The sequence below is a fragment of the Mauremys mutica genome, chromosome 10 (assembly GCF_020497125.1).
Source record: "Mauremys mutica isolate MM-2020 ecotype Southern chromosome 10, ASM2049712v1, whole genome shotgun sequence".
NCBI classification, from domain to species: Eukaryota; Metazoa; Chordata; order Testudines; family Geoemydidae; genus Mauremys; species Mauremys mutica.
This window is the reverse complement of record NC_059081.1, coordinates 54542862-54570065: the sequence shown is the minus strand read 5'-3', so window position 1 is coordinate 54570065 and position 27204 is coordinate 54542862. Positions and strand designations below refer to the sequence as shown.

General features: G+C 48.6%; 1 protein-coding gene and 1 long non-coding RNA gene across 2 annotated transcripts in view; one reads left to right on the top strand and one right to left on the bottom strand.

Moving 5' to 3' along the window:
• Positions 1 to 15492, bottom strand: part of LOC123378673 — a 70751-nt gene extending 55259 nt beyond the window's left edge. The window contains exon 1 of the long non-coding RNA XR_006582702.1: positions 15413 to 15492. This is a non-coding gene — a long non-coding RNA (uncharacterized LOC123378673). The remainder of the gene's footprint in view (positions 1 to 15412) is intronic.
• Positions 15493 to 17670: 2178 nt separating this feature from the next.
• Positions 17671 to 27204, top strand: part of STK17B (serine/threonine kinase 17b) — a 41885-nt gene continuing 32351 nt past the window's right edge. Inside the window, exons 1-2 of the mRNA XM_044978466.1 lie at positions 17671 to 18136; positions 25399 to 25565. Coding sequence (XP_044834401.1) covers positions 25444 to 25565 — 122 coding nt within the window. The 5' untranslated portion in view covers positions 17671 to 18136; positions 25399 to 25443. The remainder of the gene's footprint in view (positions 18137 to 25398; positions 25566 to 27204) is intronic.

Sequence of the window (27204 nt, the reverse complement as noted above, 5' to 3'; positions counted from 1 at the left end):
CAGAAGAATTACTTCTCACATCTTGCTTACAACACTCCTGCTAATACATCCCAGAATTATGTTTGCTCTTTTTTTTTTAAACTCCTATTTAGCTTGTGGTCCACTATGGTCCCCAGATATTTCCACAGTACTCCTTCCTAGGCAGTCGTCATTCAGACTTATCATGAAAGAGTTTGATCTAAATAAATGATAATTAACTTTCTGTGTTGAGGAATTATCCCTCTTCCCAATTTCTAGCCAAGATTGGGGATTGAATAAAGTTCAGTCCAAGGTGATGCTGCCAGGTTGGGTGCAACAGCTGGATGAAATACAAAGGTCATATCTGTCTGCTCATCTGAGGAATTTTGTGTACCTTTTGTTGTTCTGGTTTACAGTGTGGGGGTCTTGTTGGATCTTTGGTTGTTTCAAGAATGGTTTTTACTATCTGTGTTTGGTGAGGATGTTGTGATATTTCCATTTGCACATCCACCTCACTGCAGTTATCAATAAGCATGTCATTTACAGAATAGATTACTGCAGTGTGCTCTACTTGCAGCTACAGCAGACTATCACGTAGTGGCTGTGGTGTTGTCACGGACTCACAGGGCGTGCCCACTCTTGGCCCTTTGGGGTCCGTGAGGGGTGCCCTTTTCAGTGCAACAGCCCTTCTCGGGGGTCCACTCTCTCTCGGGGTCAGGGCCCTCCACCTCCTGGAGCTGCACCTCTCTGAGCCTTAGCACACCTATTTCTCACCATGGGCCCTCTCAGGGAGTCCACTCGCTCTGGACCCCCGGGCCTCCTCACCCCCCGAAGGGGTTGATGCCCCCTGTTCTCTAAACCGGAGCAACTCTTAGCCAGCATAAAACAGGAGGGTTTATTGAGGGTTGAACACAGCACAGGAAACTCTCAGGGCCTCAGGCCTGGCCTCCCTCAGCACAGCACATCCCAGTCTCTCCTGCATCCAGGTGTGCTCTGTCTGCTCCCTCTCTCCAGCCCAGAGCCCCCCTGCTTCCCAGCTGGGGCTCTGATATCCCCAGCCCCAATTCTGTCCATTGTCTTCTCTCCAGGTAAACAGGGTCATAAACAGGATGGCCTGGGTCTCCTCTCCTCTCAGCCCTCCTCTGGCTGGAACCGGCTGGTCAGCTCACCAAGGTCCTCTCTTTGCAGCCCATTGTCCTCCCACTGGCCAGAACCATCTGTGACTCCTGAGCTGGGTCTCTGGGTCACCAGGTCACCAGTCACTGGGGTATCCATCCTCCAGGCCATTGGCTGGGGTCCCAAGTTCCCTCTCCAGTCTTCTGTAACAACAAACTCCCTCTCCCCTCACCTCGTTAAACCAGTAACACCCAGGGACACTGAGTCCCACTCCCTCTGCATGCAACCCCCTGGAAAACACGGAAAAATCAAGAAACCCCCCCACTTTGTCACAGGTGTCCTGGTGCAAAATGTAACTGCCCACTTAATTAGGGTATTTCTCATGCTTTAACCTAGGATTTGAGATCAGCTAGGTGCTTCTGACACACCCTAGATGTGTTTGGGAGCTGGGTGCTCTCAGGAGAAGTCCCTTGACTAGAACTTATTCCCTCGTCTCGACCTCACAGAATCCAAAGACCAGATTCAACCCCTCTGATCGTGGAGATGGCCACATAGTAGGGAGGCATCCCAGAGGAAGGCAACTTTAAACTCCAACTGGAGATGCATTGAATTAGCACATTTCAGCCAGTCAGGCCCTGGCCCTGCCAAGTATGTGTTGTGCTGGCAAGCCAGCTATGCTACCTTGCACCAAACAAAGCTGGGGGAAGAAGTTAAAAGGAGACTAGAATGTGACAAAAGGGTATAAGATCGGCTACAATTAAAAATATTATGATAGTGGGGACATTGTAGGAGACAAACAGATGATAGGGTCAGACCTAGAGGCCAACCATCGGCTGGACATCATACACAGGGGCCTGACCAGGCTGGGCTTAATGGAGGAACAAGACATGGACAGGAAGGAATGGCGAGACTGTATTGGTCCCTGGGGTCTGTAAAGATGCTTTTGATAAGCAGAATTTCTATTCAGGCAGTTAGGATAGTACCTGACAATTAAAGACCTCCACCCTAGATTTTATCAGAGTATATTATTTTTTTAATGAACAAACCGGATGCATAGATAACAATAAGCATATTTCATGATCCAGCATTATTGTAACCTTCATCCTCCCATTCCTCCTACCCCACCCTCTGTTTATATCTTTGCTGTTTATATCTAATTAAAATTATAAAGTCCTTGGCGCAGAGTCTTGCCAATGATATTTTTCTCTAAAGTGCCATGCATGCCTCCATGGCATGATATAAATATTAAATATTACAACAGTACTCCCATATCTCTTGGCTTTTTAAATGTTTGGCTTTCAGAACCACAAAGCATAGTAGTTCTGGCCCTGAATGAATATGTGAGGAGATACAAACAGCCAAAGAAGGACCTAAGCACTGTCATTTACTTTTTTGGCACCACGTTAATAACCTACAGCCTCTTAATTGCACCCATCTTTTAATTTTCATCTTGTGGACCATTTGGTATGTTTGGAATGCTGTTTACTTTTCATACTGTGCAGAGAGCACTCCTAACCAAATGGATCTCTCCATGCCTTGCACATTTCTATTTTGTTTGTCAAAGCTACTTGAAATTATTTATAATGAACTAAGTGCATAGGATGGTGGTAATAGCTCTATGAGAAGAACCTAGTAAAGATTTAAAACTGTAATAGTGAAAAATTTCTATTACTTACAATTCTAAAATCTAGATGGATGGTCCTGAGTGAGTTATGATATAAAATGTGGCTCTGATTCTTAAAATGTACATTCAAACAACCAAGTGGTATAACACATTCTATATTTTTCAGAAATGGTTCCACCTTACCAAAATCAGGCATTTTACTTCTTTTGCCCTATTTGTTAAGTTCTGATATAAATATCACCTCCACCGGATCACTTATCCCAGAGTAGGTGGTTGTCATTTCATTCTACAGTGCCATGTTTTAATTAAAAAATAACATTAGCCAAATAAGGTTCCAATAATAGTCAGCTGCTGAAAATAAACTACAGCAAAAAAATGAAGTAGTTAGCTCATTTATCACTGGAGTTAAAATTTCACATTACATTAATGTTATTGCTCTTACACCAAAGATAGAACAAAAATAAAAGTCTGCAAATTCTAGAGCAACTGCTTAGATTGCCTCCTCACAAAGGGAACTCAACTTGGCAACCAATCAAATCAGTCACACACATTTTAGAACTGTTTAAAAGATTCAACTGGTTTCAAAAAGCCCTTAGAGCCACTGTATGTCCTCAGAAAAGCTCTTGGAAACCAAAATGAAGCTTTTATATCTTCAACTTTTATTTCAGTCTTCCCAAGCAATGAGCTATAAAGCCCTGAATAGTCACCACATAATTTTTTTTAATTATTATTCATCTGGGTCTTTCCTATGTGGTTATCTCCTGATGTGACGATTACTAAATGCAAAGTAATAGCTCTCTTACTCTTTGATATGTGCAGATCCAAGTGCTATTCCAATGAGGTCCTGCAGATTGTTCTGGGATCACTCATACAAGCACTAGAATAAATTGTCAGAGACTGAGTAATTCTTGTGACTATGACTCTTCAGTGACGTGGCTTCTTTAGCCTATAACACAGTGAGAGAACCATAATCTAATACAACTAGTGTTGACATGGTTAGGCCCAGTCCCCACGTGATAGTTATGGGTTGAATGTCTTGTCTGACAAGAAACTGCATTACAACTAGACAAGGAAGAGAATGTTGCAGGCATGTGTTTTCTGTGTTGTATACAATACAGTGACTCCTTGCTTAATGTTGTAGTTATGTTCCTGAAAAATGCGACTTTAAGCGAAACAATGTTAAGCAAATCCAATTTCCTCATAAGAATTAATGTAAATGTGGGGGGGTTAGGTTCCAGAGAAATTTTTTTCACCAGACAAAAGACTATATATTATCTAGATATACACACAGTATACATGAAACTTGGTTGAGGTGGTGAAGTTAGAGGGTGGAAGAGGGAGGGATATTTCCCAGGGAATGCCTTGCTGCTAAATGATGAACTAGCACTTGGCTGAGCCCTCAAGGGTTAACATATTGTTGTTAATGTAGCCTCTCACACAAGGCAGCACGAACACGAGGGAGGGGAGACAGCATAGCAGGCAGAGACAGCCACACACCTTGTGTGTGTGTGAGAGAGAGAGAGAGATGCACACTACCCCTTTAAGTAAGCTGACCCACTCTTAAGTGCATTGCCTTTTTAAGTGCATCAGGAAGTTGAGACAGCAGCTGCTGCCCCAAGCTCTCTTTGTCTCTCTCCATCTGTTTCCCCTCTCTGCTTGATATGGAGAAGGGATAAGTGGGGTGCAGGGGCAGGGGACACCCTGACATTAGCCCTCCCTTCCCCCCCTGCACAGCAAGCAGGAGTCTCTGGGAGCAGCTCCAAAGCAGAGGGCAGGAGCAGCACATGGCAGTGGGGGGAGGGACAGCTGAAATGCCTTGACAGCCTGCTGGGCGGCTGCAGCACAGGAAACTTAGTGGAAAGGGGAGCTGATGATGGGAGGCTGCCGGTCCACCCTGGTTACAAGCCCCCACCAGCTAGCTGCAACAGGCTGCTCTTCCTGCAAGCAGTGGACAAAGCAGGCAGCCGCCAAACGATGTTAGAAGGGAGCATTGCACAACTTTAAATGAGCATGTTCCCTAATTGATCAGCAACGTAACAACGTTAACCGGGACGACTTTAAGTGAGGAGTTACTGTATCTCAGAGATTAATGTGCATTTTTGCAGCCCTGCAGCTCCCATAATTGTGCTGTGTGGGTAGGGTGACCAGACAGCATATGTGAAAAATTGGGATGGGGGTGGGGGGGTAATAGGAACCTATATAAGAAAAAGACCCCAAAATTGGGACTGTCTCTATAAAATCAGGACATCTGGTCACCCTATGTGTGGGGGCTATTTCTCTCTTGTCCACAGTTTCAGGAGGTAGTTCAAAGCTGTAGCACAGTGTGTGCTAGCCATGCCTCATTCTCCAGCCTGCTGCAGATCTTTTACCTCTGTGGCATCAATCAGTGGCACTTGTCTTTGCGCCTGATTTTTCCTATGCCTTTGCTTCCCTTTTGAGGACAGTAGGGGGCAGTCTTTTTTGTTCTCGCCTCTACTCCTTGACCAGGTATTTAGCAGCACATGGCTGAAGCCACCTAGAGTCCCTGCTGCAGCACTTCTCTGCCAAGTTCCTCTGGCCCCTTTCAGGGATGGCAGAGCAGCTGTAATCCACACACCTTTTGGGTATGGTGGTCTGTCCCATCTAGTGGCACCAAGACCACTTAGAGAGCAATTAGCTCCAGAGGTCCCTGGTTTGATCCTGCCCAGAGGGTCTGTCGGTGTTACACAGGCACACAAGCATTGGGCTAAACTTAAAATATGCTTCATCTGTGGGGCAGCTTTAACAGCCTCTACAGAGGACAAATCATGCCCTTCCTGTTTTCAGCACCTGACCCTAGTATTGCTCGGGCATGGACCTATGAGTCAGACAGGTATGTTGGTACCCTTATCCCTCCCAAGAAGCTGCACTCCACCACAGAAAAGCCTGACCAGAAAACACAGAGCTTCTCCCTGTTCTGCTCTAGGGATTCAGCCAGCCCTGGGAGTAGATCCTGTGGCAACTCAGGAGCACAAGAATAAAATCCTAGCAGGGCTTCTGGTACCACCACAAGCCCTGAGATGGGTCCTAAGTGCTCTGAAGAGAGAAGCAGGGCTCACAGTCAGTCCCCTTCCTCCCAGTTTGAGTCAGGAATTTCTGACAGTCTCCGTCCCCCAACCTGGGAGAGTGGGAGTCTACAAGGGAGAACTCTGAGGGAGAAATTTCTTGAGGTCTCTAGGCCCTGCATGAAATAGTAATCATTAATAAAAACAAAAAGGGTAAGAAAAAGTACAAAAAAAGTAAAAGGTATTTGCCCTCTGACTCAGATACTTCCTCCTCTGCTGAGGAAGGAGAGCTATCAGACTTTGATTCTGAGTAGGGTACAGACAAAATACAAGAAGTTTCCCACCACCATGCTCTAGCAGTTTGAAACCATGGGAAAAAAGTTGTATCCCCAATCCAGTTCCAAGCCTCAGAGCAAATACCTCCCTTCCAAACCTCTCCTGAAGCAGCAATTCCCCTGAACCCATCTTTGAGGAAGTAATCAGGGAGAAGTGGGAATTTCCTAAAAAGGGTAAACATGTTAATAGGCATGTTCTCAGATCTACAAGCTGAAAAATCCAAAGTATGCTCTCACAGATATGCCTAAGGTCGATGCAGCTGTGGCATTTCTAGCAAAGGATATGGTTATTCCTTCCAAAGGGGACATTTCCCCATAATGGATAGGAAGGTTGAAGCAACCCTTACAAGGGACTTTGGTGCTTCCTTAGCCACCCTCAGAGCATCTCTGGCAGCCAAGTGCTTTGTTCAAGCCACGTGACTGGAGGACCTTAAAGCCCTCAGGGGCAGAGACTAACCCAGTTTTAAAACCCCTTATCGTCAGCATTTGTGGCTCATGCTTCAATGGATGCTATGAGTTTTTTTGCCAGGGCCATGGAATGTAGATCACTAGCCAGGAGACACACATGGCTTTGTCTATGGAATGTAGATACTCACTCCAAACAAGTCCTGTGCTTCTCTAAATTAACAAGAATTGTTAAATTGTCCAGAACAAGTTCTCCCATCTCCTGGACAGAGGAGTGATAGGTGTTGCCCCAGAATAGTGTTCGTAGGGTTTTACTCCATCTTCTTAATTGTTTAGAAGTGCACCAAAGGAGTCAGGGTCATCCTCGACCTCAAAAGACTCACTAAATGGATGAAGAAAACAAAGTTACAGCTGGAGAACCTAGCTTTGATAGTGACATCTCTGTCTTAAGGGGACTTCCTAACCTCAGTGGATGTTGCAGATGTATACCTCCACAATCCAGTGCACCCCTGCTACTGCAGGTTTCTGAGATTTGCTTACAACATAGATTACTACCAGTACTGAACACTGCTGTTCAGTCTCTCGTTAGCCCACTGGGTATTTACAAACATGCTGGTGGTGACCATAGCCAGACTCGGATCCCAGGTATTCACCTGTATCCCTTTGTGGGTGACTTCTTAATCAGAATCCTATGCCAGACAACAGTGCTCAGTGCCACAATCCAGACTCTGAATCTTCTACAAGTGCACCGATTCATAACACTAAGAAAAGTTCCTTGATTTCCTCAACAAGGATTATTCACCTGGATGTAGAGATAGACACATCAGTAGCACAGATCTACCCATCACTTGACACGTTCCAGAAGATTCAGGATCTGATATTCATGCTGGTTAAGTGCAGGAGCCCAACCATAGCTTAGTGCCTTCAACTACTGGGCCTTCTGGTCTTGTGCACAGAGGTCACCCCATGGGTGAGATCACACCTCCACTGCCTCCAAGCTTTGCTTCTGAAAGTATAGGTCCATTCCCTGGAGCACATTCAAGATCAGGTACTGATCCCGAACCAGGTCAGTGACTCCCTGAGACAGTGGACAGTCCTGGGCAGCATCCACAGGGATCTCGCCATAAACCTTCTAGACCCTCAGGTTCTCACCATCAATACCAGTCTTGAAGGATGGAGAGCACCTCAGGGACCCAGAGGGTGCAGCGTATCCGGACCCCTGGGGGAAAGGAACCACAACTATTCAGAGCAGCTAAACTAGCTCTTCTGAGCCATGTACAAGTGCCACATCATGGTCCAGTCAGTCAATATGGCAGCAGTTGCACATACAAACCTGAATACTGCCTGCAGTTCTGGTCTCCCCATCTCAAAAAAGATATTAGAATTTGAAAAGGTACAATGAAGGACAACAAAAATGAGGGTATAAAATAGCTTCCATATGAGGAGAGGTTAAAAAGACTGGGACTGTTTATTTTAGAAAAGAGACAACCATGGATTTGATAAAGGTCTGTAAAATCATGAATGATGTGGATAAAATAAATAAGAAAGTGTTATTTACCCCTTCACATAAACACAAGAACTAGGGGTCACCCAATGAAATTAATAGATGGCAGATTTAAAGCAAACATAAGGAAGTGCTTCTTCACACAACACACAGTCAACCTATGGAACTCACTGCTGGGGATGTTGTGAAGGCCAAAAGTATATCTGGGTTCAAACAAAATTTTTTTAGGGAAGATAAGTCCATCAATGGCTATTAACCAAGATGGTCAGGAACGCAACCTCATGCTCTGAGTGTCCCTAAACTCCTGACTGCCAGAAGCCTTGACTGGATGATCGGGGATGGATCACACTATAATTGCCCTGTTCTGTTCATTCCCTCTGAAGCACCTGGCACTGGCCACTGTTGGAAGACAGGATACTGGGCTATATGGACTATTGATCTAACTCAGGCCTTGTCTACACTACAAGACTATTTCGAATCAACTTAGTTCGAATTTGTGGATTCGACCTTATGAAGTCGAATTTGTGTATCCATACTAAATACACTAATTCGAATTTCTGAGTCCACATTCACGGGGCCAGCGTCGACTTTGGAAGCGGTGCACTGTGGAAAGCTATCCCACAGTTCCCGCAGTCCCCGCTGCCCATTGGAATGCTGGGTAGAGCCCCCAATGCCTAATGGGGGGAGAAATGTGTCGAGGGTGGTTTTGGGTAAGTGTCGTCATTGAATCGTCAATCACAACCTCCCTCCCTCCCTCCTTGAAAGCGCCTGCGGGCAATCTGTTCGTGCACTTTTCTGGTCAGTGACAGCGCGGACGCCACAGCACTGCAAGCATGGAGCCCGCTGCGATCATCGCCGTTTTCTCCTCCTCGCACTTTATCGTCCACCTCTTCCACAGTCAGCTGATGAGAAATTGGGCTACTTTTCAATGGTGCTGCAAGCACTGGGGGACCATAGGGGACGTTTTGCAAACATCAACGTCGGGTGGCCGGGCAAGGTTCATGATGCGTGTGTTTTCAGGAACTGTGGGCTGCTCAGACGCCTGCAGAAAGGTAGTTTCTTCCCGGACCACGAAATAACTGTTGTGGATGAGCAGATTCCTAAAGTCATCCTCGGGGACCCAGCCTGCCCGCTAATGCACTTGCTCATGAAGCCCTATACAGGCGCCTGGGACAGCGACAAGGAACTCTTCAAATACCAGCGAGCAGCGTGACCTGTGACTGTTCAGTTTCTTTACAGAGAAGCTGAACCTGCCCCTGTTTCTTTACCCACTGACTGTTGACTCTCCTCTTCGGTTACATACCCCGTTCACCCCGTTTCCCCCACTTCCAACACACGTGTAAACATAAAATACATGTTCCATTGTTACTGAAGAAAGGTTTCTTTATTCATGACTTTGCGTTAAAGGGTTGAAACTGGGAGGCAGACTGTGCTGGGTAGGGTGTGCGGTGATGTAAAGACCGCCTGTAAACTCAACGAATGACAGGCTCCTGCTCCTAGAGCGGTCCGCAGTGCCGGAATGCTTCTTTCAACGGAGCCTGCCATCCCTCTTTTTCGAATTCTGTGTGCGGGGGGATATGTGACCTTGTGGCGGAGGAGTACGGATACAGATTCCTTTGCTGCGTGACTCAGCGGTCCAGGACAAAGACCGCTGTATAAGATCTGTAACCGCCCTACCCCGCTACAAAGTCACATCCCCCCCCGCCCACACAGAACCTGGAAACCACCTCCCATACCGACCATGGTGCCTACTGACTGCACTGTGTGTGTGACCCGCTGCTGATCCTGCCCCCGTGTCTGTACCCTGGGAAAGGTGACTGTCCTATGCAATTAACAACCCCCTTCCCCCCGCCTCCCATTCAAACACAGTCTTCTTTGAAAAAACATGACGGAAACAGTAATTAACAGCAAAGTATTTTTATTACTGAAGTAGACACTCAGGGGATGGAACTGGGATTGGGACTTGTGTGAGTCAGGAAGGGAACGACTTCTGCAAATGTAGGGTATGAGAGCTTTTTGGTACTTGAGCACTCTGCTGGGGTGCAGTGACAGTTTACACGGCCTCTGGCGCCCCTCCTTCTGGTTATTTTGGGTGAGGGGGGTATGGGACTTTGTGGCGGGGGAGGGCGGTTGCAGATACACTGCAGGGGGGCTCTGTGCTCCTGCGGTCCTGCAGAACATCCACAAGGCGCCTGAGCGTGTCCGTTTGCTCCCTCACTAGTCCAAACATTGTTTGAGTCGCCTGCTTGTCTTCCTCACGCCACCTCTCCTCCCGTTCGCTGTGTGAACGCTGGTACAGAGAGACGGTCTCCCTCCACTGGCTCTGCTGGTCCGCCTCGGCTAGGTAGCAGCCCATACGTTCATGGAACATCTTGTCCCTTGTCTTTTTCTTTCTCCGCCTAATCTTTGCCAGCCTCTGCGAGGGGGATGCTGTAGCAGGTCTGGAGACAGTGGAAGCTGTGAGATGGGAAACAGGGAGTGAATTCCTTGCAAAGATACATTTTTGCGAACAATTAACTGAGTCTAGGCTGTCTCTGTGAATTCTGGGTTGAGACCACTGTGCCTGCTGGGGCACAAATAATTTTCGCGGTGGATTCTGGGTAAATGTCACCAGTCATTCCTTCCTCCGGGAAAGCAACGGCAGACAATCATTTCAAGCCCGTTTTCCCAGAATTGCCCTGGCATACGCCATAGCGTGGCAGCCATGGACACTGTTTTGCCTTTTGTGTATGTCACCGTATGTGTACTAGATGCCGCTGACAGAGGCGGTCCAGCAGCGCTACACAGCAGCATGCTTTTGCTTTTGCATGACAGCAGAGATGGTTACCAGCCATATTGTACCATCTACCATACCATAAATTGGTAATAAGATGGTAATAAGATGGGCATGGTTACCTGTCCTTTTGCACTGCACCATTTGGTGCTGTCATAAGTGCCCCTGGCCGAGCAGCCAGGGGCACAAAAGCAAAAATTGGGAATGACTCTCTGAGTCAATCCCTCCTTTTTGGTATCTAAAAATAGAATCAGCCCTGCCTAGATTATGGGCAAGTGTACTAGAGAATCACTGTATCATAGAACCAGATAGCACAGCTGCTCTGTGTCCGGTCCTGCATAAATTTGGAGCTGTATGCTATTCACAGGGGGTGCTCCTGCAACAACACCACCTGTTCATTCCGGCCTTCCCACAGCCTTCCTGGGCTACCATACCATTGTCCCACCACTTGTGTGATGAAGTAATAAAGAATGCAGGAATAAGACACAGTGACTTGTCTGTGAGAAATGAGTGGAAGGAAGCCTCCAGCTGCAATGATAGTCCAGGCAGGACATTAATTACTGTGGATGAAGGAGCCCATCATCCCTCTGCTAGTCCAGGGGCAATTCAATCTTTTCTTTACACAGGAAGGGTGGGGGCTGATGGAGCTCAGCCCCCTGTTGCAATGATGAGGACGGTTACCAGCCATACTGCACCATCTACCATGAAAAATTAGGGCCAGGCGCCCTTGATCGACCTGACAGATGCTAGTACGCATGGTTACCAGTCCTTTTGCACTGCCCCACGTGGCAATAGGCTGATGATGACAACGACGGATACCAGTCGTATTGCACCATCAGCCATCCATAGCGTGGGGGAAGCAAGGATGTTGGTGTTGAGTGCTGCACCATCGCGTCTATCTGCAGCATTCAGTAAAGATACGGTGACATGTAAAAGAGTCAAGAGAGGATTGTTTTCCCTTTCACTTCTGGGGGTGGGTGGGGGGGTGCGTAAATTGCCGAGCTATGCCCTGACCCACCGCGGACACTGTTTTTGTCCCTAGAAGCATTTGGAGCTCAGCCAAGAATGCAAATCATTTTCGGAGACAGCAGGAACTGTGGGATACCTTGCGTCCTCAGTCCCCCCTCCCTCCATGAGCGTCCATTTGATTCTTTGGCTTTCCGTTACGCTCGTGTCGCAGCAGCGTGCTGAGTCTCTGCTATGCCGTCTGTCCGGAGATTTTTTAAAAATACTTTGGACCAGGCGTAACATTACAGTAATTCCCCTAATTAGATGCATGAGTCTCCTAGCGAGATCACCGTGAGGACGGGCACTGAAGGAGATAGATTTCACGCAGCATGCGCTCTCTATCACGAACCACGGACCGATGCAGCCGTGGTCGGGGAGGCAATGCTCCCTGAATACCGCATGAAAGCCTCGCGCGGAAAAGGGTGCTATCACGGAGCACCCAATAAGGCAGCTCTCCCCAGGAACCTCCTGCTGATGCTTATCGATTAACGGAAGTAGAGCTTCGTGGAGATCTCCCAGGAGGATTTCTGTTCTATCACCATATATAGAGAGACCTCCTTCTCACACACTTCAGATTCCTGTTATATTAAGAATAAAAGTTAACATGGTTAAAGCACTTACTGACTGCTCCTTCCCCTGATTCAGGATTTGGGTTCATGGCCGGGGAGGGTTGGTAGGGGATCTCCGTGACGGTGATGAATAGATCCTGGCTGTCGGGGAAACCAGCGTTGTAAGCGCTCTCGCCTGCCTCGTCCTCCACAAACACTTCCTCATCTTCCCCGTCCGTGAACATCGTCGAGGAACTGTCCGTCGACACTGTCCCATCATCAGAGTCCATGGTCACTGGTGGGGCACTGGTGGCAGGCTCCGTAGCATCCGTTTGCCGCTTTGATTTTTTGGTAGCCTTGTCTGGGGTCCTTGGTTTTCACGCGGCGATGCGTTGCATGACGGCTGTATCCTCTGTCTGGATCATGGCTTTGGAGACCTTCTCGTAGGTCTTTGCATTCCGTTTGTTGGAGCGCAGCTCCAAAAGCACAGACTCCTCGCCCCACACACTGATCAGATCCAAGAGTTCCCGGTCAGTCTAAGCCGGGTCCCTCTTTCTATTCAGAGATTACATGAACTCCTCTGCTGGAGAGTTCTGCATTGCTGCCGGTGCTGCTGAGCTCGCCCCGATGTCCAACCACAAAATGAGATTCTAACTGTCCAGAAAGGAAAAGGAATTCAAATTTTCCCGGGTCGTTTCCTGTGTGGCTGCCCAGAGCATCGAAGCTCGGACTGCTGTCCAGAGCGTCAACAGAGTGGTGCACTGTGGGATAGCTCCCGGAGCTACTAAGTTCGATTTGCATCCACACCTAGCTTAATTCGAGCTAGCCATGTCGAATTTAGCGTTACTCCACCTGTCGGGGTGGAGTACCAAATTCGAACTAAAGAGCCCTCTAGTTCGAATTAAATGGCTTCCTGGTGTGGACGGTTGAGCGGTTAGTTCGAATTAACACTGCTAAATTCGAATTAAAGTCCTAGTGTAGACCAGGCCTCAGTATGGCCAGTCTTATGTCCTTAACCAAGGAAGGACAAGGAAAGTAGGTCTATGTGCAGAAGCAATGGAGAAAACTGAGTGGGCAAAAATGACTCTTCTTTTCTTAAAGGTGATCCACTTCAAGGGGGAGCTGAACCCAAAGGCAGACTGGCTCAATCATTGCAATATCAACAACTCAGAATGGGGCCTAAACCACACACTGTCTTCCTTCAATAGAGCTGTTTGCCAATTGCAAGAATGCAAAACAACCAAAATACTTCATCAGACCTTGCAGACCCCAAGTCTGTGGGGACAGATGCCCTGTCACACAGATGGCCTCAAGGCTTGCTATATTCCTTCATGCACTTACCTGTCATAAAGAAAGTAATCAAAAAGTTAAGGTGAGACGAAGCAAGGGTGATAGTGCTAACTCTGCACTGGCCAAGGAGACCCTGGTTCTCTGATATCATAGAACTCAAAGCTGAAACCACCATTGCAGCTACCATGAGGCCAGACATCCATTTGCCTATCTGGACCCGGACCATTTTCATCTGGCAGCCTGACTGTTGGAAGGGAAGTGTTAGCTGTGCTTGGCCTATCTTCCAACATGATAGGGATTCTGCTGTCTTCTAGGAGAGCTTCCATACTAAAAGCCTGTTATTTCATCTAGACCAAATTCAGTGCTTGATGTCAAGAGCACAGACTAAATCAGGGGTCTCAAACATGCGGCCCGTGGGCCGCATGCGGCCCGCGGAGCTCTTCCCTGCGGCCCGCGGAGCTCCCCAGGGCCGCCCAGAGGGGGGGGCAAAGGGGGCAATTTGCCCCGGGCCCCGGGCTCCGCAGGGGCCCCCAAGAGAAAAGCGGAGGCTCCTGCCTCCGCCCCTCTCCTGGAGCCTCGGCGCATAGAGCGCCGAGTCTCCGTCCGAGCGCCTGAGCCCCGCCCCGATCCGAGCCGCGTGGGGAGGGGGCGGGGCTGGGAGCTCTGGGCTGAGCGCTGCGCTCGGCGTGGAGCTCACAGCCCCGCCCCCTCACCACGCGGCTCTGAGCGGGACGAAGCTCAGGCCTCGCCGGAGACGCGCTCGGGTAAGGGGGGGGGGAAGCGGGAGCCGCCGGGGCCGGGCCGTGGGGTGGGGGAGGGAAGCGAGACCCGCCGGGGCCGGGCCGGGCCGTGGGGTGGGGGAGGGAAGCGAGACCCGCCGGGGCCGGGCCGGGGGGGGGGGGAGGGAAGCGAGACCCGCCGGGGCCGGGCCGGGGGGGGGGGAAGGGAAGCGAGACCCGCCGGGGCCGGGCCGGGCCGGGCGGGGGGGGGGAAGGGAAGCGAGACCCGCCGGGGCCGGGCCGGGCCGGGGGGGGGGGAAGGGAAGCGAGACCCGCCGGGGCCGGGCCGGGCCGGGGGGGGGGGAAGGGAAGCGAGACCCGCCGGGGCCAGGCCGGGCCGTGGGGGGGGGAAGGGAAGCGAGACCCGCCGGGCCGGGCCGGGGGTGGGGAAGGGAAGCGGGACCGGCCGGGGCCAGGAAGGGAAGCGGGACCGGCCGGGGTGGGGAAAAGAGGGACCCGCCGCCGCCGAAGCGCAGCCCGGTCTTCGGCGGTGGGGGGCCCCTTCTGTTCCGGGACCCGCCGCCTAAGTGCCCCGCCGCCAAGCCACCAAACAGCTGTTGCTGGCGCTTAGCACTTTCCAGGAGGGAGGGGGGAGGAGCGGGGAGCCGCGCGCTTAGGGGAGGAGGTGGAGAAGAGACAGGGCAGGGGCGGGGCCTCATGGAAGGGGTGGATTGGGGGTGGGGCCAGGGGCAGCAAGGGGGCGTGTCAGTGATGCGGCCCTCGGGCCAATGCACTAGTCCTCATGCGGCCCTCGGGGTCATTTGAGTTTGAGACCCCTGGACTAAATCCAGTTTTCTAGACTTCCTTCAAGGAGGAGTGATTAAAAGACATCAGCCAAGCACTATAGCACACCAGGTGTCAGCCCTCAGTAGCATACTGTTTTGCAGGATCCTAGGACTCCCTGGTCAAGAACCTTGAACTATCCAGGTTTCTCAGAGCAGGCAGACTGGCCAGACCAGCAGTCAGACCAAGCTTCCATAAGTGGGACCTACCACTGGTGCGGAAAGCCCTAACCACCCATCCCTTTGAACTTCTAACATCTGTATTACCTTTTTACCTCTCCATCAAAATCTGGTTTGGTCGCCATCACATCCACCAGTTGACTTTCAGAACTAGATGCCTTATCTATGCAGGAACCTTACTGCACATTCTATGATGACAAGGTGTTGCTAAGAACTCCAGTAATGTTCTTGCCTAAAGTAAATTATCCTTTCTATGCCTCGCAGGAGATTTTCATCTCTTCATTCTGTCCAAAGCCACAGCAACCAACTGAGAAGCTATGGCATACCTTGAATGTCAGATGAGCACTAAAGATTTATATCAAGCACACAGAATCCACAGGGAGTTCATTTCCTTTCACTCAAGGTGTCAGGGCCTTAAAGTAACCAAGTTAACCCTGGCCAGATGGATTGGACTGTGTCCTTGAGTTCCACAAGGCATCCAGTGTGGCTGTTCCAGAAGGAATCAAGGCACATTTCACAAAATCCCATGGCAACCTCAGGGGCCGAAAGAGCATAAGCTTCCACTGCAGAGCAGCAACCTGGACATCAATTAACACCTTTATCAGATGCTATTAAGTGCATTTTCTGTCTTCCTGAGGCCTGCTTTGCCAAGAAGGTACTGCCAGTAATGACCTTGCCATCTGAGCAGTCCTGACGGGTTTATTTTCTTTGTTTGTTCTCTTATCCCTCCCCATTCCTGTCCACTCCAAACTTTGATGCCCACATTTCTGAGCTTTTTAACTGAATGAGCTGCATTTCGAAATCTTCAACACCCATCCACTGAAGTACAGACAAATCCAAGTCGCTTTTGTTGAACTTTTCAGGTTTAATTAGAAAAGAAAGTATAGGGCCAAATCGCTGGAAATCTTGAAATGTCAGAAAATTCTGATTCCAGTTCTTGCGTGTACATTCTAATCTCAACGTCAAACACAGTGCACTGTTCCACGTGGTGTGATAGTGATGTAAGCAGCAAATCAGGACTTAAAAATATCTCAGTACAGTGGCACTGGAACAATTTTTAAGATGGGGGTGCTGAGCTGTGCCCCCTCTTGCCACTGTCTGCATCCCTCACTGCCCCCAGGCTGGGGCCAGTAAGCCACAGCTGGGGTCGGCTGCAGAGCCCTGGGCTGGCGGCCTGGACCCCAGTCCAGAAGCTGAGTCCCCCACACTGGTGGCCAGGACCCGGGGCCAGCAGCGGGCTGAGTGGGGCTGGCGTCTGGAACCCCAGTTGGCAGGGAGCCAGTGGCCAGTACCCTAGGCCGGCAGCGTTGTCCCCGGGACAGGTGGCTGGGACCCAGGGCTGGCAGCAGGCCGAGCGGGGCTGGCGGACGGAACCCAAGCTGGCAGGAGGCTGGCGGCCGATACTCCAGGCCAGCAGCGCAGCCCCCAGGACCGATGACCAGAACCCGGGCAGTGTGAGTGCCACTGAAAATCAGCTTGCATGCCACCTTTGGCACGCATGCCACAGGTTGCCTACCCCAATCTAGTACTATACACGTATCAAGTTTGGAGGGGAGGAGTTACCAGTTCTTCTGCCTTATCTCCAGAAGCTTTGGAAACATGGCCCTCAGCTATTGCATTTGTACACGTGTAACCAATAAAAAGGGTAAATAAGTAAAAGGAAAGAATGTATAGCAGTCGCTGTCTTCAACTTCCCTCCATGAGAGTAGGGAAATAAAGTGGTGGATAAAGTTTTAAAAGACTTTGGACCCAATCAACAGGCACTAAGTCAACGAAGCTACAGCGATATACAGTAATTTGGGGTACCGCCCTTCAGTCTTAAATTCCTTAAAAAACAATTCCAGTTTTTAAAGTGGCTGCGTCATTTCTTCTCTGAGGGTGTAAATGGCGAGGCTCATGATATAGTGTTATCTTCCTTGGGATAGTCTCCCCAGCTAGCAAGCTGCAGGTTAATAAAGCTACATTTGCAGCTAGTTTTTTATTGATTTTTCTGTTCACTGACTAGTTACTGAGTGGGTTTGATATTTCTCTGAATGTGTAGGGCTAATGTCAGAGATGACATGACAATATAAATCTCAGTGAGTTGGTATGATGGCATGTGGGAGCTACCTGTGGTGGGGTCAAAACTGGGGTGGGGACATAGAAATGTGGTGAACGAAGGGTGGAAGAAAGAGGATCCACCAGGAAGATTTAAGATCGGGCAAGTCCCCTCCCTCCACAAAGCTGCCGGTGGTTTTTCCAGTCCTAGCCTCGCCTTTCCTCCCACTCAGCCCTAGTTACACCACGGTCCTGTGTCCTAGCAAAGACTGTTGTGACACCAGCCGCAGCATCACCTCTGGCTCTGGCCCCTAGGGAGGAGTGGGTCAGCTTGCCTGGGCCCAGTAACTCCCAGCCAGGGGGGCAGAGCTGATTCGAAACTGTTGCACTGCCGGGGCTGCAGTGGCCCTTTGGCCCAGTGCGCTCTGATCCCTCTCGCGTGCCTCCATTTCCCCATCCTCCCTCTGTCCCCCTCCCCCGCCCCTAGGGCTTCCCATCGCCTGCCTTCGAAAGTGAGGGGCTCCCGGGGCCCTTCCCCAGGCGAGGGAGTTCCTGCCAATCAGTGAGGGAAGGCCCCGCCCACAGCCGGCGCGGATTGGCTCAATGCTAGGTGGGAGGGGCGGGCTGTTGGGCCGGCGCCGTTGCAGCCGCCGCCGCCGGGTTGCGCTTTTCAAACGCCAACTGTGGGGGCTGCGGTTGGGGCGCCGGGCAGAGCCGAGCGCGAGGGCGGCGCCGTCCGTTTGTGGGGACGCGTGAGGCGCGGGGAGCTTCGCGGTAAGTGCCTGGGAGACCCTGGCCACTGCGCGGATGGGACGCTCCGAGACAGGGGGAGGCGCCTCCGTGCTGCCCCCGGCCGGAGTGTCTCCCCGAGAGCCACCGGCGCGGGTGGCACCTTCCTCCTCCTGCGGCTGGGGGAGCCCCCGCGGCGTAGGGAACAGCCGGAGCGTCGCTAAGCCTGGGGCGAGTGGCGCCCAGCCCTGTCACCCTGCCGGGGGGTGGCACCCGCCCCAGCAACCGGCGGCACATCGCTCGCCGCGCCGGGGCGCTGGGAGTCTCGCCGCAGGCTCCGTGACGGGCAGCCGGGCGGGCCGTTCTCCCGCGCCCGCTGCCCCCGCAGTGCCCACCTGCCTGCGACGCGCCCCGGGCCCGCAGCGGGCTCAGCCGCAGCAGCGCTCGGAGAGGCGGCCCGAAGGAAGAACCTCCCTGGGGCCGAGCGCCGGCCCCTCGGTGTCTCTCCTGCTAGGCCGTTGTCCAGGCTGGGGAGCGCTGCGCCGCTGGCGGGTTAAGCCCTAGGTACGAAGCGGGGCGGTCAGGGGTTAAGCACTGTTAATGTTCGGTATCTGAGCGAGGTTGCCCAGAGTAACTTGCGAAAATTGGAGGAGTTCCTGTATCCTCAGTTCCTTCCTTTCCAGCCAGGAATAGTCCTGTCACTGTGTGTTTAACTTCGTTACTGGCACGTGAAGTGGGCAGCACAGACCTAAAATAAAGGGTAAAACAAAACTTAGCAGAGGCTGGAGCTTGGTGTGAGGCAGGGTTAATGGCTTTACCATCTGTGAAGCTTTCTGTCACCGTAATTCCCTACAGTCCTCCACTGCAGCAAGAGAAGCCCTTGCCTGTGTGAGTTCTGGACATCATTGTAAGGCTATGGACGTTGTGGGTCAGACTTCTGACTCCCTTGAGAATGCACTCGGACACTCTTCTAATTCTAGACATACCATTTCATATGCTGTCCTGATGTAGGTCACAAATGCCTGGGTTCTTCTCTGCTGAAACGGCAGCTTCCTAGCTCCGGATATAGCTTTTTTTTTTTAAACTTCTTTAATTAGTTTTAGTTGGATAAATGACACTTTATTGTATTTTCTGAGGTTTTTTTACGTACGCCCACAACTCATGCTTGAAATATGTCTAATACTGTAGCAAAAAAATGAAATGCTTGAACCTTTGTTTTCTAATGTTTTGTTACGCCATTTTTCTTTTTGAAGACATTAAACGTATATGAATTTGAAATTTTCTTTACTTAACTGTCTTTGTTTCCATTGGAGTTTAAAAAACTAGGGAACCTGATCCTGTGAACACATTGCATATTTGTCCTGCCTTCAGTGCAGGGGCCTGGACAAGGTGACCTATTGAGGTCCTACACTTCTATGACATTTGTGATTGCACAGACCTGCTACACGTGCAGATTTGGGCCATTGTGTGGCATCTCTGTTTTCTTGTACCAATATCTTGTGATGATATTTGACATTATTCTGTTGCTTACTTTTTAAATTTAGTTTGTGTTTCCCCACTGGCTCTTCAGGAGCAGAGCACAAGATGTTATTAGTCTTACATAAACAATGGTGTGCTTTTTTCCCCTTCATATTTTCAAGTAACTGCTATTTTTTTAAAAGCTGCATTTGTTATCTGGCCATAACAGTGTAAAAGGAATGCCAAAGTTGGCACAATTTAACTTTTTAAAAGTATTTAATCCTAAATATATTCACAAAACTATAGATGTCTCTTCAATTTATAAAATTCTAGTGAAAAAACTCACACTGCAAGTTTGAAACCAAAACAATGTAGTACTAAGAACCTAAAAGTGAAACTACAGTTTTCTCCATTTGGGCTATTAAAGTTAAACCCAGTATAAGTAGTGACAAATTGGATTTTCAATATTATTTCATTTTCATAATCTAAGTTGCTATTACTAAAATGGGTAAATAAAGACTTGTTTATAACATAACACTTTGAAGTTGTCTTTTAATATGTTGTGTTTGGCCTAAATTGTGTTCCCTTTATATTTTAATTAAAAAATGTGTCAAAACTTTTAAACCATGACACAGACTTCTTTGAAGAATCCACAAGCTGGATTTAATTAGTGTTATTTCTTATAGCCAATTAATACGAATCAAAGTACACCTCTACCTCGATATAATACTGTCCTCGGGAGCCAAAAAATCTTACCGTGTTATAGGTGAAACTGCGTTATGTCAAACTTGTTTTGATCCACCGGACTGTGCAGCCCCGGAGCACTGCTCTACCACGTTATATCCGAATTCATGTTATATCATGGTCACGTTATATCGGGGTAGAGGTGTAGTTCCATTATGAATGTATAATTTCAGAGAACTGGTGATTTCACGCTATTGGTGTGAATGTGTTAGATATGAACGATAACTGGTTTGAAGGAGATGAAGATATGATATTTCTTTTGTTTGTTTCCCTTCTCCACCCCCAAATTGGAAGATAAACTGCTGATACTGAAGTTGTTTAATCATCTATTCATAGAAATGTAAGGCTGCAAGGGACCTAAAGAGGTTATCTAGTCCAGCCCTCCTCACTGAAGCAGAACCAAATGTGCTGAGATCATCCCTGATAGGTGTTTGTCTAATATGTTCTTAAAAACTCCCAATGATGGGGATTCCACAACCTCATTTAGTAACCTATTCCAGTACTAAGCTATCCTGATAGTTAGTTAGAAAAAATTTCCTCATATGTAACCTAAATCTTCCTTGCTGTAGATCAGGGGTCTCAAACATGCGGCCCATGGGCCGCATGCGGCCCGCCCCAAGAGAAAAGCGGAGGCTCCTGGGGGCTGGGAGCTCTGGGCTGAGCGCTGCGCTCGGCGTGGAGCTCACAGCCCCGCCCCCTCACCACGCGGCTCTGAGCGGGACGAAGCTCAGGCCTCGCCGGAGACGCGCTCGGGTAAGAGCCGCCGGGGCCGGGCCGTGGGGTGGGGGAGGGAAGCGAGACCCGCCGGGGCCGGGCCGGGCCGTGGGGTGGGGGAGGGAAGCGAGACCCGCCGGGGCCGGGCCGGGGGGTGGGGGAGGGAAGCGAGACCCGCCGGGGCCGGCCGGGCCAGGGGTGGGGGGGGAAGGGAAGCGAGACCCGCCGGGGCCGGGCCGGGCGCGGGGGGGGGAAGGGAAGCGGGACCCGCCGGGGCCGGGCCGGGGGGGGGGGGAGGGAGGCGAGACCCGCCGGGGCCGGGCCGGGGGGGGGGGGGGGGGGGGGAAGGGAAGCGAGACCCGCCGGGGCCGGGGGGGCCGGGGGGGGGGGGAGGGAAGCGAGACCCGCCGGGCCGGGCCGGGGGGGGGGAAGGGAAGCGGGACCGGCCGGGCCGGGCCGGGGGTGGGGAAGGGAAGCGGGACCGGCCGGGGCCAGGAAGGGAAGCGGGACCGGCCGGGGTGGGGAAAAGAGGGACCCGCCGCCGCCGCCGCCGAAGCGCAGCCCGGTCTTCGGCGGTGGGGGGCCCCTTCTGTTCCGGGACCCGCCGCCTAAGTGCCCCGCCGCCAAGCCACCAAACAGCTGTTGCTGGCGCTTAGCACTTTCCAGGAGGGAGGGGGGAGGAGCGGGGAGCCGCGCGCTTAGGGGAGGAGGTGGAGAAGAGACAGGGCAGGGGCGGGGCCTCATGGAAGGGGTGGATTGGGGGTGGGGCCAGGGGCAGCAAGGGGGCGTGTCAGTGATGCGGCCCTCGGGCCAATGCACTAGTCCTCATGCGGCCCTCGGGGTCATTTGAGTTTGAGACCCCTGCTGTAGATTAAGCCCATTGCTTTTTGTATTACCTTTAGTGGACACTGAGAACAGCTGACTGTCCTTTTTATAACAGCCCTTAACACACTTTAAGACTGGCAGGCTACCCGCTCAGTCTTCTATCAAGACTAAAACATTCCCAATTTTCTTAACCTGTCCTCATAGGTCAGGTTTTCTAAAGTTTTTATCTTTTTGTTGCTCTCCTCTGGACTCTCTCCAGTCTGTTCACATCTTTCTTAAAGTGTGGTGCCCATAACAAGACACAGTATTCAAGCTGAGGCCTCTACAGTACTGAACAGAGCAGCACAATTACCTCCCGTGCCTTACACATGACACTTCAATTAATACACCCCAGGATGTTAGGTTTTTTTTCTTTTCTTTTTTTTTTGCAGCTGCTTCATTATTGGCTCACATTCAATTTGTGAGCCATTATTACCCCAATTGTTTTTAGCAATACTACCACCTAGCCAGTTACTCTCCATTTTGTAGCAATGCATTTGATTTTTTTCCTTTCTGAGTGTAGCACTTTGCACATATCTGCATTGAATTTCATCTTGTAGATTGCAGAAAAATTCTCCGGTTTGTCAACGTCATTTTGATTTCTAATCCTTTTTATCAAAGTGCTTGCAACTCTTCCCAGCCACTTTTTTTTTTTAAAGCATATTCTCCACCCCATTATCTGAGTCCTAATGAAAATATCGAATGGTACTGGACTCAAGGCAGACCCCTTCAAGACTCCACTAGATACTGTTGAACTTTCAAAAATAGTTCTATAAATTTCTATTGATTTACGTTTTTAACTGTTCAAAATCATATTTTAACTTTACTCGTTTTTTTGTTTGTTTGCTATTGTCCTTAAGTAACCCTGTTCTGTTGAGATCTTGCATCACGCTTACCATACTGTATGAAAGATCACTACTTGCTGTTCTATGCCTGTGGCATAACTGTGTATCCTTCAACAAGCAGTGAGTAATTGAGAGATTTATTCTTTTAGTGCAGCCTGAATATCTCAGATGCCCTCATTTCAATAACCTTGATGTCTGTATAAAAGACTTCTAAATTTAAAGTGAGGCCTGACTACTGCAATTGGATCCATGTGGCTGACCCCTTTTGCCTTCCTTGGTAGTCCCCTCAGGTGCAAGGGTCAGCCTGTGCAGACTTGATTGCAGTATCAGGATTTACATGTTCAACTTAAATTTTTGTTTCAGCTATTAAAAACCAAACTTTAAGATATTCAGAGTAGCATAGAAACTGGTTTGCAATAACTCCTCAAATTATGTCAAAGACTCTTATTGCATGCATTTACACTGCTTCGCATGGTTTGAACATATTTTCCCCTGAAATAGGCTGGATGTTTCAGTCGTTTAGGATGGGCTATACAAAAGGGAATGGGGTTCAGCGCTGGCTGCTTCAGTCTCTTCCAACTGCAGTAGCAAAGAGGCCAGAAACCTTACCAGGTTCATGGACTCAGGTTTGTCAGAATGGAGTGTTCCCAGTGATATGTCTGTCTTAGTTTAGCTAGGTTTTACTTAGCTAGCTCTCTGTATTTCTTGTTGGTTTTTTTGTTTTTTGTCTAAGGCTATTAGTGCCCTGGCATGAGTACTTGGTTCTGATACATTGGAACTGGAGACAAAGAAACCAGAGTTTGAGATGTTCCTCTTGTCTTGCTGTTTCTTTCTGCTTTAGATGCACATATGCATCATCTGGCCTGCTTATATTGGTGTGGAGGAAGGTCATCTAGTTTCTTCTTGTTTCATATGGAACACTTTTGACTCTGGGACCAGAAAGGAGCATCAGAATCTCTTCCAACCTATGCTGTTGTAGGAACCATCAGTGGTTAAACCTTCCAGGTCTGAAATGCAGGTCTCTGTAAGTGCAGGAAGACCAGCCTCAGCTCTGACCCCAAGGTTAAAAAGTCTGGCAAGGTTCCAGAACCGTTAGATTTGCCCCAAGCCAAGGAGTCTAAGATGATGGTCACTGTGAATTGGCGGAGATCGGCTGTGGCAGAGCATAAAAGCTTGGCCTCACATGTGTCAGATGAAAGAGACAGTCCTTGAGAGCATACCCTTAATGTTCCAGCACTCCTAGATTTTCATATTGAAGTGCAAAAGCAATCCTATGCAGAAATCAGAGCTACAGCAAAGGGTGACATTGAGGTCCAGGGCCATATTATGGAACCATACCCTGCCCCAGATTCAAGGCCGTCAGTTCAATGCCTGAAACCTCATTTTAAGTTGCTTGCTGCTTCTTTGGAGCCATTGATTCTTACTGGAACCATAGTTACTGTGATGGCTCAGGTTCATTGCATCAAGCCACTGGAACAGCCTCATCTGAATCTGCTCCTTGTGCAGCGCTGGATATGTAGTACTCTTTTTTTTTTTTTAAAGGAAAGAACAATAGAGTGGGTTGCAGCTGGTTTTTTTCTTTTCCTTTTCCAGGAAAGAAAATGGAAAAAACTTATGTGGATAAACCCATTGTCCTAGTAACATAAATCTCACCAGAGAAGTTTGAACTTCCTCCTGAACACCTACTGGTTTTCCAGGAAATGTCTCATCCTTTGAGCTGTTTGCTTAATCAAGCCATTGCTCTCACGATTAGAAGCCCTCTCAGTCTATGCTTTGATCTAGAATTGAGCCACAGTCAGCCTGATAGCTTTCCTTACCTTTCCCCTCCCAGGGAATGGATCAGAGATCCTCCAGAGTAGCATGAAGACTCTTGGTTCCAACCTTCCAAACCATGGTATCACCCTTCTTAATCTGAGGAATTTTAAAAAGAAATTCCCTACTGAGTATTGACATGACTGAGAGGTACCACGATGGTGAGGTTTCTAAGGCACATAGTATGGAAGTGCAGGACAAGGCCCAAAGAGATGACTTTGAATGTAGCTATGGTGTACACAATCACAGGCTATGAAAATTGCAGTACTGGGTTATAATCTGCTGTTTTATAGGCAGCTAATGGAGATAATGTTGGAGGGTGTATCTTACTAAACTTGTGTAGCAGCATATTACCCAGGTAACAGAGCTGAGATGCTATATGCACATCAGTAGGTTCTAAATGACCTCACCTAATTATAAGAACATAGCTAGTAACTTATAAGCTTGGGGAAGGTGTGCTGATTTATTCACTGGTTTAATGTTGTATATTAAAGGATTACCACAACTCTTAACAATGATAACTTATTTTTATGAAATTCTTATACAAAATATTCCTCTGCTCTCCTATGTTCTTTGCAATTTTGACAGACATGGTAAGAACAGGGAGGCCCTTTTAGATGTTATATTAAGAAATGTGTCACAAACAGTTTTTATATGGCCATAGCTCAGCCTGTTATCCATTGACTTTCATTCAAAAGCAATCCTTATTCTTATTGCTATCCCTATTCATTCTTTTTAAGAGATGTGAAAAACCAAAGGTGTTAAAATAGCTGTTTTTGATGACATAGCTTTATGAGATGACTTTTCCTGCTGTGTAGCAGTGGGATTTTTGTAGTATTGGTCATGTTTAAATACATATTGTTTTGACAGGTGAAAATAGATAACCAACAGAGGAGAGAAGACCTTGTGTTAATTATGTCCAGGAGAAAGTCAGAGAGCAAAAGCCTTTTAGGCTTGTTGTCTACATCTCTTCAGACACAAATCAAGATGGATAATTTTTACGATTTTTACATGCTTGAACCTAAAGAACTAGGAAGGTAAGAACATTCTATTTATGTGATGGTTTGGGGCTGTGGGGGGAAGAGGTGTAACTTCACATGGAAAAGAAATCCCAGCTGCAGAGGGGTATTTGTTGAAAGAGTAATATAACCCCAGCCTGTGTTATCTTTTCTAGTAGACTCCAGAGGGTGGAGCATGCGGAGGAAATGAAATGCATTTCTTCCTCTGTTAATATCCCCAGACAAATGGAAAGGTCTATGTGGTATTTAGGGGAAGATGCTGTATAGATGGCTTGCCAGCCCTTTCCACACGCATGTGTGTAGATTTGTGTACACAGGATCTCTTCTACATGTGTATCAGGGATCATGATTTTTTTCTTACATACACATGCTTCAGAAATATGCTGAAGAGGTTATAATCTAAATAAGACAGGGAAAAATTATAAAAGATGGATAGTGTGAGGAGTAATTATAAGGAAGGGTGAAAGACAACATTTCCTAAACGTTTGAAAGCTAAGTCCCACCTTCAGCCCTACCATTTCGTGGTGTTAAAGGGCTACCCAAAATGGACAATCACTTGACGTAGACTGTCTAGCTCTTCACTGTACGATACTACTTCTCCTTTCATACATTCTGTGAATTAGCGAAATACTGGAATCTCAGACAAACATAGCTCACCAGTTAGTCTGATCATATTTTCAAAGGTTTTTTTTGTAATCCCATTATCTAGAGACTTACTCTTTTAAATGCAAGCTGAAAATCTGGAGAACAAAGCGAGAGGCCTGTTTGCCCCCTTTCTCCATCCTCCCCCTGCTAGTCTTTGCTCACATTTGGGGGAAGTGCTGGTGTATAGATTGCTTGAAGAAAGACAGCTTGATCTGCTCTGGGGGTTGGGAGCATCATGGTAGGAGGCACAAAGCCAAGTGTAGGAAGGAGATGAAAGGAGGAGTTAAGAATGGAGATGTAGAATGTACGGTTTTGTCGGTGAGGAAGTGCTTGAATTTGTTATGATAAGGGCCACATAGCCAATAAAGAGATTCTAAGGATGGGGTGATGTGCTTGGAGCAGAGGAAGTGTGTGATCCCAGTCATGTTTTAGACAGATTGGAGTGGGGAGATGAGAGATGGACAAGGCTGCACTATTCATTGCATGTGACAAAGGTGTTAAATGGAGGACAGTGAAGAAATGGCATATTCAGCAGGAAGTCTTTAGAAAAATGTTCCTACCTCACATGTCAAATGTGACAGTACATTCATGTAGATCAGGGGTCTCATACTCAAATCACCATGAGGGTGACATGAGGACTAGTACATTGGCCTGAGGGCCACATCACTGAAACCTTTTCATACAACCATACAAAAGTATAGTAAAAAAATGAAGAGTAATATAGGATGCTATTAAAAGTCAATGTATTAACTTTTTTAAAACTCTAATGCGAATTGGGGTTTTAATAAAATATAAACACCTATAACTATTCCTTAAGTGGTCAGTAACACTGATGATAGACTGTTAGTGTAGAAGATCATCAACATAATGGCAGGAACTTTTAAAAGTAATTATTCATACAAACTACGTTGACACTTAACAAACTACTGACAGCATGCCTTGCTCCGTCTCTAAGGCAGCATCTCAGTGCAAGGTGGAGTAGAGCATGCTGGGAGTTGTAGGCCTCTATTGA